Source organism: Erythrolamprus reginae, chromosome 1, assembly GCF_031021105.1.
Source record: "Erythrolamprus reginae isolate rEryReg1 chromosome 1, rEryReg1.hap1, whole genome shotgun sequence".
Taxonomy (NCBI): Eukaryota; Metazoa; Chordata; class Lepidosauria; order Squamata; family Dipsadidae; genus Erythrolamprus; species Erythrolamprus reginae.
Window position 1 is genome coordinate 104309456 of NC_091950.1, and position 12697 is coordinate 104322152.

Genomic DNA, 12697 nt, shown 5'->3' on the forward strand with positions numbered 1-12697 from the left:
CTTTAATCAAGTTTGTGTCCCACCAAGCTCAGTCACACAATCCCATGCCCACTTTTTTCTCCCCCCTCCCAAGATTCCTGTCTCTCTCCCCCCCCCCTCGCCCCCGCCTTTAAATCTCTAGAGTGCTGCTTTGTGTCTCCTTCCAACCCCTTTGAACGGCTTTGCGCGCGTTGACAAAGGGTTAAAAGTTACCGCTGAGTAGTTTTGGAGAGGGGGGGGGTGACGTCGTTATGTTTGTCTGGCTGTCTGACGAGCCTGAAAGATAGTTTCTTCTTCCAAAGATGAGGCGAGCGAGCCGAGACTTGAAATCTGAGACCCTTCATAGAATCACCACTGGGTGAGATCCCAGGCGCAATGACGCGCGGCTGAACCGCCCGCGCGCCCTGTCTTGCTTTCCTTTCTGCAAACGCGCGCCCAGCAGCAGCAACAGCAACAGCATGGCACTATCTGCCTGGAGGCATTTAGGACTCGCAACCCTCCTACAACTCCTTTTCATTTCCTGCCTGCCAAGAGGTACCGTAAGTTGGCAGGCTGCTTTCCTATGCATGCTTAAAAAGAACCGATCGCTCCTTTCCGTATGGGAAAGGCAGAGTTTTCTTTGATCTCGCAGGATCTCTGTTGGACAGGAGACTTGAGTGATAGAAGTTCTGTTTTTTGGCCTCAGGACGACAGAAAAAGTTTCTAGTTGTGATTTCCAGAGAATTAAGAGGGTCGTGTATGTGTTAGTCACAGCGCTACACACACACACACACACACACACACACACACACACACACACACACACACAAACTCATTTTCTGGTATACAGAAAATTCTTCATCCAAAATGATAGAGGGCAAACTTATCTGAATTCCCTGGAGGGGAAATGGATAAAGAGCTGAGGATCACAAATACCATATATATCACAATTGATATATATTTCTGCTCATTCTGCATTACATCAAAGAGGGGGGGAAATAAGGCAGAAATTAAATGGGCCAAATTTATGCAGGTTGTGTGCTTTTTCTTTTAATTTTGGCAGGCTAATCTATTTTTTCTTTCAGGTACTTTCCTGTAGGTTCCTCTTCAGTATAGGTTCACTGGGAAATCAGCAATTTTCATGTGCATAGCTTAACAAATGCATGTTTAGCCTGCTGTTTTATGAAGAAAAACTTAACATATCACCAACCATGTTCTTCCTCCCAGAAGCTCTTGGCCACTCTCATAGATTGCAGCCCTGGGAGATAGCTGGGGATGCAAAGTCAGCATTTTAAAAAAATAAAAGAAATTTTTCAAGCTGTGAAATCAGCAATAGGAAAATCGTTAATGACCCATGGATATATACAGAGACTGTAAAATCAGTAAAATATCTATTCTCTCTGGGGGGGTTGACTTTATGGAGTAAGGCTTGGGTTTTCAGTATAAGAAAGAAGAGAGGCAGAGAAAAGTTGTGTGGGGAACAAGTTGTTTGGGTTGCTTTCCTAAGACTTACTAAAGAAGACGATGGTAGTAAGAATCACATGTAGCAAGTAAATACTGTGGCATTCCAAGCACTGCAACTCATAGTGTATATAAATAATTCAATTGCATTGGGATTTATTGCTCTATTTAAAAGGATTATGATCAAACAAAATGAGTTTCCTGGGCAAACCTATGGCAGGTTCTAGTCTGGTTCTATCACAAGTCTAAAGAGGAATATTTGTGGTAGAATCTGTTCGGTAGTAAGTACACTGCTCAAAAAAATAAAGGGAACACTTAAACAACACAATATAACTCCAAGTAGATCAAACTTCTGCGAAATCAAACTGTCCACTTAGGAAGCAACACTGATTGACAATCAATTTCACATGCTTTTGTGCACATTCAACTTTGTAGAGAGCAAAGTATTCAATGAGAATATTTCATTCATTCAGATCTAGGATGTGTTATTTGAGTGTTCTCTTTATTTTTTTGAGCAGTATATATGTCAGTATTCCACACTGGTCAAACAACCAATGGTGGAACAACTGTATTGTAACCAGTGTACATGTGGCAGTGGTGGCTTGTTCAGACAACAATACAAGTCAACAGGATATTAAAGGTATTATTTACAGGATATACCCAATAATTATAATGCAGATATATTATCTCCTTCACATCTTTTATCACTTAGCACACATCTTATATTCTCTTATTAATACAGCAAATACATTTACATTAGTTGCACACAGCTCTTAGTATATTCTATACAATATAGGGCACACAGCTCAGTGATTAATACTTAACCAGCATACATAAATAACAATATAACCAACATTACATGATAAGGCATCAGTACATAAATGCAGAGAAACAGCAGAATGAGAATGTAACAATTGAATGTAAGAGAGAGCAGCACATCTGCCTCCCTTATATTACCAAATTGCAGCCTGGTCCATAATTGCTGCCTAGCTCTTAAAGCAGTATCATTATTTCCTTCAAACATTCTATGCTATTATCTATAATATATTGGTCATCACCTATAAAGCCCTTCATGGCACCGGACCAGGGTATCTATGAGACTGCCTTCTGCCGCACGAATCCCAGCGACCAGTTAGGTCCCACAGAGTGAGCCTCCTCCGGGTCCCGTCAACAAAACAATGTCATTTGGCGGGGCCCAGGGGAAAAGCCTTCTCTGTGGCGGCCCCGGCCCTCTGGAACCAACTCCCCCCGGAGATTAGAATTGCCCCCACCCTCCTTGCCTTTCGTAAGCTCCTTAAAACCCACCTCTGCCGTCAGGCATGGGGGAATTGAGATATTCTTTCCCCCTAGGCCTTTACAATTCATGTATGGTATGTTTGCATGTATTGTTGTTTGGTTTTACAATAAGGGGTTTTAGTTGTTTTAGTATTGGATTTACATGCTGTTTTTTGTTACTGTTGTTAGCCGCCCCGAGTCTACGGAGAGGGGCGGCATACAAATCCAATAAATTAAATAAATAAATAATATATTGGAAACCCAACCATAACAGTAGAGATGGTACTGACAATATGAAAACTAGAGTCATTTGGTTCCAGAAAGAGAAGGTAAACAGTTTCCACCTAATGCAGACAATACCCCAAGCTGAAGTAGAACAGTAGGGTAACCTCAACTGTGTCTTAACCCAGTTGCTTCAGACACAATAGTCCATCCAGCCAACCTTACAGTGTCATGTCCAAGAAAACAGAAGTCCACTTTTTTTTGCAGATAAGCAAGTAGGAGCAATGTGAGGATAGGAATGAGGAAAGAAAGAGACCAAGGCACCCTAACACAGCAGCTAAGTCATTCCCAATTTGTCATGAGGCAACTGGAATTTCTTATTTTTCTTTGAAGATGTTTCAGTTCGCATCCAAGAAGCAGAGAGGAATATTCCTTGCAGGCAACTGATCATTGCAGTGATGGGCTTCTATGGGAACAGTGAGGAACACAGTTCTGGTAGCAAAATTTGGAGCTCTACCCAATTTGCACTGAAAGATGTTGAAACAAAATGCATAAGCCACGCCCACAGTGTGTTAGTAAAAATTTTGGTAGTTCATCACTGATGAAAAGCAATATTATTATTATTATTTATTAGATTTGTATGCTGCCCCTCTCCGTAGACTCGGGCGGCTCACAATAACAATAAAACAATGTACAACAAATCTAATAATTTAAAAATCACCAAAAAACCCTTATTAAAAAGCAAAAATATACACACAAACATACCATGCATAAACTGTATAGGCCCGGGGGAGATGTCTCAATTCCCCCATGCCTGACGGCAGAGGTGGGTTTTAAGGAGTTTACGAAAGACAAGGCTAAACAGGAAAGTCCAGTTGCCTCTTGAAAAAGCGCCTTTGGGACAATCATGACCAAGATGACTGAGAATCTCCATAAACATTCAGCTAAATAATGGTTTAAAATCTGCAATTTAGTATAATTTTGTATTTGCAAGAATATTTACTATCCTCACAGAAAGCTAAAAATCCCTCAGGTTTTGGTCACACTTCACCAGTTTCCAGATGTTTTCAATTTAGATACACAGGCCAGCTATGAGCTACATAAATTGTAGTTGCAGGCAGTGAATATTGATTAGAGATAAGCCTGGACTATTTGCAGCTCAATGAGAAAAGTAAATCTCCTTGGATAAGAGTGCATTCTTGTAAAACATCCTTGCATTTCATTTTCTCCAACATTTATTCATGTGCTTTTATCAAAGGAGGGGCAATTGTCAAAGATCAGCAGTTTAGTTTTCTCTGGTTCTTACACATCAACTGGTCTTCAAAGATGTATGACTACAAATCCTGTTATTCCCAACCAGCATTTCCAGTAGATAATTTGGGGAGTTGAACATCCCTAGCCTATCTTGGAAACATCTGAATTAGCTGTTAGAAAGGAACCTCTTTCTGCCGGTTTAGTCACTGCTTGTGACATCAAAAATATTAATATTTAAAGAATATTAATTGCAAAAGCAATTGAAATCACACTTTCCCAATCTGATGTTTTCTAATTGGCTTGGGTTACAAGAAATACTACATAGTAGGATAAGATAGAAGCCATTAATACAAAAACTGCAGACTCATAATCCAACACAATTGAATAAATTTGTTCCTCATTTCATAACTAGGAATTTCTTAAGTATAATAGAACCAGTCAATACGCTCCTGATAAAATGAAGAGGTTGCAATGATTGATCAGTTCTGGACAGTTCTCCTAGCTTCTTCTAGCAAAGGATAGGAGGATAGTGGATATGTATGTCCTTGGATTTTTGGAAAGAATGGAGCACTTCACTTCTACTATGGAGTCACTTGATCCTGTGTAGAACCTAAAGAAGAAAATATTGCTTTGGGCATATTCTGCCGGTGTGTCCCAACCGCCCGTAATTACAGGGCGATTGGTCCAAAAAGACACACACCATACGATAGAAGGAAAACCAAAAGTCTTTATCAACAGAAAAGTAGAAAAAACTCCCTTTTTAAATGTCAAAGGGATTTTCTGGTACACACAAGGCACAGGTTAAATGCAATCCAATTTCTCACCCAGTAACTGGGAAATTGAGTCCAATTCCAAAGTCCAGAAAGTCCACACACAATCTTGAACAGAGAAACAGAAAAACCGCAATCTTGATGAAACTATGAATCAGATAAACTTCCACGAGGCTAAATCAGCACACTGCTCTTTTTATCTGTAGCACTAATTACAGCAGCCCCACCCAACCACAGATGGCCTCACTTATCTCCTGTAATAATCCTTCAGTTGTTCTCTCCTATGCATCACTCTACGCATGTGTGGGTCTGTCATACGTTCTTGTTCAGAATCCAGGGATGATAAGGATGATCGATCTCCTCCTGGGCTGTCTGCCAAACTCCCCTCTTCCCTGCTACTCACGCTTCCTTCGTCAGAGGAGCCTTCGTCGTAAGATTCTATGGAGAGCAAAACAGGCCTGTGACATATGGATGTTTCCCCCACCTCCACATTCCTTGGGGCAGGAGCTGGGCCAGAGACAACCACAACAGGGCAGCAGTTTGACTTCAGACTTTAATAGATGAGACCAGTTTGGACAGCTGAAATGGGCTGTGTAAGCATTCAATATAAATAAATAAGTGCAGCATTGGCATCCTTCATAGTAACTGCGATTTTTCCCAAAGCTTCATAATCTTGTTCTTAAAATTCAAAGAAGGATCAGCTTTTTAGTACATCTTTTTTTCCTACTTATTGTTCTGTATTTGTAGCCTTCTAAGAAGTCTAAGAAATATCTTTGGAATGTTTGTGATCTAAGGAGTGACTCTTCTGGGCATTGTACTATCTTATAGCAATTAGAGCCATGTCTTACAGCTTGAGTATTTCCAGAAACATTGCTATACTTCGACAATCCTGCTTACTTAATATACAGTAAATAAATGTATCTCCATAGTAAAGCATTTCTCTCTCTTTGATCATACCCTTGTGTTCTCAGCCTGTTTGGGGATACTTGGGAGGTTCAGAAATGATTCATAGAGGGGCGTTCCGAACAAATAACTTTGCACCACAAACTATCTAATATCTTTTTACCAATCCTCTCCCAAAAGGCGAGTCAGTTGTAAGACAGAAAACAAGATCTTTGTGTACAATAAATATTATTAAAGTACAGTATTGTATTAACTCTTTGTGAGTATAGACTATAGAAGCAGACTTGTTAAAATAATCATTCCAACAGAAAACAAAAAGATCCTATTCTGATTATAACTCACTTCAAATACTTTGGCTGTTTCCCATATTTGGGAGGAATTTCTAGTGCTTGCCTTACAGATCGACCAAAATATGATTTGTTTTAAAGGTCAAAAGCCTGTATCATCAATATAACTGCAAAAAGTATGTTTCATGTCTTCTCTGCCAAGAAAAATCTGAGCTCTCTATATTGCTACAATTACGGGGAAATATCATATGTTTTTCATTGTAATCTGAAAGGAATATAAGAGAATTATAGCAAGCTAGAAAGACTCACAAGACTCAAAATAAAACTGGACATCCTATTAACGTATGAGTTAATAGGAACCAAGAAACTTTTTTTTTTACAAGTAAAAGCCTTAGGAATGGGTGGAGGTGTCCACATGTTAGGTTAGGCACTGGGAGTGGTGGAAATTTAGTTGTACATTTTAAGGTCTGCTGCCAACAAATATTAAAGATGTAGTCAGCATCAGTCAAGAAATCAAAGGCAAGCCAGTTCACATCCTAGTTGAGGTTCTTGATGGTGAAGACAGAATCTAAACTACAGGTCTAGGCAGAAAAATGTCAGTTTGCTAGAGAAGTCTGTCATTCTTCAATAGTAACCATACTGACTCAAGCACAAAGAAGTGCTTTTGGTAATGAGTTACAATCAGAAGATAATTTATTTTAGGAGGGTCACTACTCCACCCTTACTCAGATATTGCTCATCAAGCCTGATCTGGTTGGAATATTACCCAGGGGTGTGAATGGATTCATCTAAACTATAATGGTTTTCATCAAGGTGGAACTGGCTGCAGTATATCAAGTCGGACTTATTCCCAAGGTTCTCCCTATACATTGGACTTCTTTACTGCTTTACCTAGTGGTGCTGTAGTTTGAGAAAATGTTTTCCTAAGTCTAGAACAGAGTTTTTGGTGGAAGGACTAAGACAAGGGGCAAACTGATTTTATCCTGGTTCCTGCATTGACACAAGGTTCATCTAGTCCAGAATTCTCATCAGAATCATTTGGCCATCTTATACTTACTTTCTTATATTTACAGAGGAGGGAGAGAAATAAGAAATTTTAACTTTCTCTTGTCTGCCATGGTATACATTAAAAAAATTACCTCTATGAATTGCTATATACTTTTTCAAAGAAAGGTAATTATATTGACTCCATTTATTTGACGTAGAAAAAATATAGCCATTTAAAAAGTGTCTATGCTTATTTTCTAAAAAGACTAAAAGCATTCAAAAATGTCCAGATGCAGATCAGGATCTTGGAATGACTTTATTGCCAATGCTATGTTATAATCTTGCAAATTTATTTATTTGTTTATTTGTTTATTATCTATCTATCTATCTATCTATCTATCTATCTATCTATCTATTAGATTTGTATCTATCTATCTATCTATCTATCTATCTATCTATCTATCTATCTATCTATTAGATTTGTATGCCGCCCCTCTCCGAAGACTCGGGGCGGCTAACAACAATATAAAAAGACAATGTAAACAAATCTAATATTAAAAACAATCTTAAAAACCCCAATTTAAAGAACCACTCATACATACAAGCATACAATGTATAAGTTCTATAAGCCTAGGGGGAAGGGAAATTTCAATTCTCCCATGCCTGACGACAGAGGTGGGTTTTAAGGAGCTTGCGAAAGGCAAGGAGGGTGGGGGAAACTCTGATATCTGGGGGAGCTGGTTCCAGAGGGTCGGGGCCGCCACAGAGAAGGCTCTTCTCCTGGGCCCCATAAATTTATTTATTTATTTATTTGATTTATTTGATTTATTTATTTTAATGCCACCTTTCTCCTTAGACTCAGGGCAGCTTACAACGTGTTAGCAATAGCGCTTTTTAACAGAGCCAGCATATTGCCCCACAATCCAGGTCCTCATTTTACCCACCTTGGATTATACCCACCTCGGAAGGATATCAGGCTGAATCAACTTTGAGCTGGCGATAAGATTTCAACCACTGACCTGCAGATCTACCAGTCAGGTTTAGTGGCCTGCAGTACAGCAGTCTACTCTAGATCACCTCGGCTCTGGTTTTTAACTAGAGGATTTCACTTTCCAGGACAGATTGAAGGGTATCCATCATCATATGTTCCATAACCCAACAGTTTCACTTGGAGATGTGTTGATGGTTTGGCATCAGTATTAGCCAGCAGCTCATACATTTTACCCACACCATTACTCTAATAGGAAAAAAACCCCACTTTTCCATCAAAGAAGACTATTTAAAATTAGCTGCAGCATAGGTTTTGGCATGCTATGGTCAATTATCTCTATTTTTACATCAATACAATAATGTGGGGATGCTGTAATGGTCATAAGTGTGAAAAACAGCCATAAGTCACTTTTTTTCAGTGCTTCTTTGTAACTTCAAATGGTCACTTAAAGAACTGTTGTAAGTCAAGGACTATTTCATTCTTCCAAGATCGGTAGTATTTAGCATTTTTACTTTCTCCTGACCAGTGTCTTGCAAGTTCAGGGATCTCGTTTGGGATGCTTACATGCTACATGGTATGCGTTCTGTTCTGTATAAATTGTGAAGCAGGCAAATAAATTAAGAAGCAATGCTGTGTTTTCCATTTTTAAAAATTCAATTTCTTTTAGATGATTTTACTGTTTCATTTAGACAGATCGAACTTTGTGACTCTATACAGAGGGAACTAATATTAATGGGGCCATATGGCTGTTAGTCACTTGCACTGGAGTCCCTTGACTTATGACTGTTTGCTTAATGATGTTTCTAATTAACAATGGCAACCATTTACAGTTTGTAAAGCACTTCAAACAGTTGCAAAACATTGCACTACCACCATCACCTGTGGTCCTGTGATCGTGATCTGGATACTTAGCATCCTGTTCATACCAGGTTGCAAGTTGCTGCTTCCTTTCAAGAGGACTTCCTCTTATCCACGAGGCTGGCAACAATAGCTCCCTACTGAAGGATGTCAGCTCCATGCCAACTTGGATTTTGGGAAGACAAGTAGGCACAAAGTGCTAAAATCCTTCAGGACACAGCTCTTTTGTTGACTGAAAGAGCTGCCTGCCAAAGCATTTCAGCTCTGTGCCTGCTTGGATTCTGGCAAGAAGGATATGCAGAGGTGGGCTGCTAAGGTGGAATGGTGACATGTGCTCACCCCCGTGGCTCTGAGGGCTGGACAGGCACCTGCGTGTCCGCACACGATTTCGCTACCTACCCAGGTATAGTAGCATAATTGTGCTGGACACCGCTAGCACTCAGAGCAACAGGGGAGAGCACACATCACTGTTCCACCTTAGAAACCACCTCTGAGGATATTGAACTTCTAAGCAGAGAGGTAGCACAAAGTAAGGAGTGCAGAGTGCCTTGGGGGTGAGAGAGCTCCCCCACAAACCTCACACGTGTCTCTTTGCTCAGGAGCTAAAAATCCTGCTTGGATATCACTTACTTACAACCTTACCAGTGTCATAAATGAAGGACTTAACAGTTCACTTGACAATGACAATCATTCAAGCCACTCCCACCTGGTCACATGGATGGCAAGCCACTCCTACCTAGTCACATGACCATTAAGGCACACCCAGGAAACATAGAAACATAGAAGTCTGACGGCAGAAAAAGACCTCATGGTCCATCTAGTCTGCCCTTATACTATTTTCTGTATTTTATCTTAGGATGGATATATTTTTATCCCAGGCATGTTTAAATTCAGTTACTGTGGATTTATCTACCACGTCTGCTGGCAGTTTGTTCCAAGGATCTACTACTCTTTCAGTAAAATAATATTTTCTCATGTTGCTTTTGATCTTTTCCCCAACTAACTTCAGATTGTGTCCCCTTGTTCTTGTGTTCACTTTCCTATTAAAAACACTTCCCTCCTGGAAGTGGCAGTGTGGCAGTAAAAATTTTGGCTGCCCATTACTGCTTGATAGGATATAATGGTATGTGGAAAGGACCTTGGGAGACTAACAGAAAGATGCTTAAGGAACAATTGGGTAAGAGAGTATAGCCAACAGTTGCATAATAGCTGAAGTGAGAGATTCAGGTGATATTCTCCCTGAAGATAAGGCTATAAAGCTGATAGCAGGACAATTGTATTTTCAGACTTGCAAGTTTATGTAAATGCTGCTTTACAATAAAGTAGAAGTAGCTTATCTGACCATGTTTCCTATTTGGTCTACCTGGTAAGGCTGACATAGAGCTCTGTGAAGCCTCAAAGGAATGTTTCACTTCAGTGAACGTTCAGAGCAAAGCACTTCAAAGCTGCTTTGTGAAGCAACCCGTGATGTATGATATTGTTCTTTTCTTGGAGGCCCTCTCAGCCTTCTTCTGAAGAACTTGGGAGAAGGCCAAGAGGTACCTTTTTCTATAGCACTAGCTGATACGATTTCAGGTTGGTGCCTTTGGTGAATGTTGTAAGGTTGCCCAGGCAACCACCTCAAACCTTCTCTGCTAGGTTGGTTTGCTCTAACAGTGTGCCACGGATAATCTTAAAGTCATGCAGCTGAGAAGTTAGAGCTGCAGTAGGAGGCTATGAGGAGTCTTCTACATTACAGCCTTCTCCTAGACCTGTGATGGCGAACTTATGGCATGAGTGCCAAAGGAGCCATATCGGAGGGCATGCGAGACATTGCTCTATGTCAGCTCCAGCATGTGTGTGCATGCTGGCCAGCTGATTTTCGGTCTGGGGAAAAGCTGTTTCACCTTCCGAACACTTCAGGGAAACTTCCTTGAACCCTCTGGAGTGCAAAACAGCAAAACAGGCAAACCGGAAATCCATTTTTCCAAACTTCCGGTTTGCCCATTTGGTCATTTTTTTCCCACGTCCCAGGCTTCAGTGAGGCCTGTGTACATGTGGGGAATGGGACAGGGGATTGTGTGCAGGTACGGAGGCAGCGGGGGAAGGGGGTGCATACTTCACCAGAAGACCCCTTCACTCGAAACAGAATATCCTACGAGACTAGACTTTCAATCCTGGGCCTAGAAAGCCTAGAACTAAGATGCCTTAAACATGATCTAAGTATTGCCCACAAGATCATATGCTGCAACGTCCTGCCTGTCGGCGACTACTTCAGCTTCAATCACAACAACACAAGAGTGCACAACAGATTTAAACTTAATATTAACCGCTCCAAACTTGACTGTAAAAAATATGACTTCAGTAACCGAGTTGTCGGAGCATGGAACTCATTACCGGACTCCATAGTGTCATCCCCAAATCCCCAACACTTTACCCTTAGATTATCTACGGTTGACCTATCCCGATTCCTAAGAGGTCAGTAAGGGGCGAGTACAAGTGCACTAGAGTACCTTCCATCCCCTGTCCTATTGCTCTCCTATATCTCCTATACCTTTCTTCTATTCCTATATCTCTTCTTCTATTCTTTCATTGATATGTTTTATTCCTATACCTTCTCTTCTATTATTTCTTAGATATATTTTACTATGAGTATATCCTCTATAACCTTCATCATGTATTTTACTATGTGTGTGTATGTATTAAGTGCTGACCATGAGCACTTAAAAACTGAATTGAACAAACTCAAAGATGTATTAATTTCTAATGGATTCAAAAGAAAAACAATTACAAACCTAATCAAAAAAGAGACATCACCCAAAAATCAAGACCAAGAACAGGATAATGGCACCACCCTCCTCCCTTGCATCAAAGGCACAACAGACAAAATTAGTAAAATTCTCCACAAACATAATATCAAAACTTCATTTGTCACTAACCAAAAAAATATCAAACATCCTAAGAAACCCAAAAGATAAAATCCAAGTCGAAAACCAAGGAATCTATGAAATCTCTTGCAAAACATGTGCAGCCACATACATTGGACAAACTAATCGAAGAATAAACGCACACATTGCAGAACATAAGAATGCAGTCAAAAAAGAAGAAAAAACTTCCTCCCTTGTCCAGCACATTAAAAAAATGGCATGAAATTGACTTTCCAAAACAGAACATGTTTATAAAAGAATAATCATGGAGGCCATAGAGATAGAAGAACACCCCCTCAGCATGAACAAATGAGATGACACGTCCCGCCTACCAGAGATTTGGAAACCAGCCTTAAACAAAAAAACATATCATAATCATCACCATGTCAATCCTTCAACTAAATGTGATTCCACCAACCAATCAAATCATTAAAACATAGCCACCCAATCTATTTGCTACATTCAAACCAAATCTCCACCACCCCCCACCACCCCCACCTTATAGATATATAAGGAACAAATGGCAGTTGCAAACAAACTGTATTTACAGCAGCACGAAGCTTACAACTTCAGCCTGATGATGGTGAATGTGATTTCACCGAAACGTCGCATAGACACTCAAAATATTACACGGGGCAAAACCCGAACTCAGAACAATCTACGTATGTATGTATGTATGTATGTATGTATGTATGTATGTATGTATGTATGTGTATATATATATATATATATATATATATATATATATATATATATATATATATACACACACACACACACACACACACACACACACTAAAACTCTCATTGTGTATTGGACAAAAT

The 12697-nt window shown here is 39.9% G+C and overlaps 1 protein-coding gene across 3 annotated transcripts in view; it reads left to right on the forward strand.

The window, feature by feature from the left end:
- The first annotated feature begins 340 nt into the window (after window positions 1–340).
- PAMR1 (peptidase domain containing associated with muscle regeneration 1) overlaps window positions 341–12697 on the forward strand; it is an 80337-nt gene continuing 67980 nt past the window's right edge. For all 3 annotated transcript variants that reach the window (XM_070735026.1, XM_070735035.1, XM_070735043.1), the window contains exon 1: window positions 341–513. In XM_070735026.1, the coding sequence (XP_070591127.1) occupies window positions 438–513 (76 nt within the window). In that variant the 5' untranslated portion in view covers window positions 341–437. The remainder of the gene's footprint in view (window positions 514–12697) is intronic.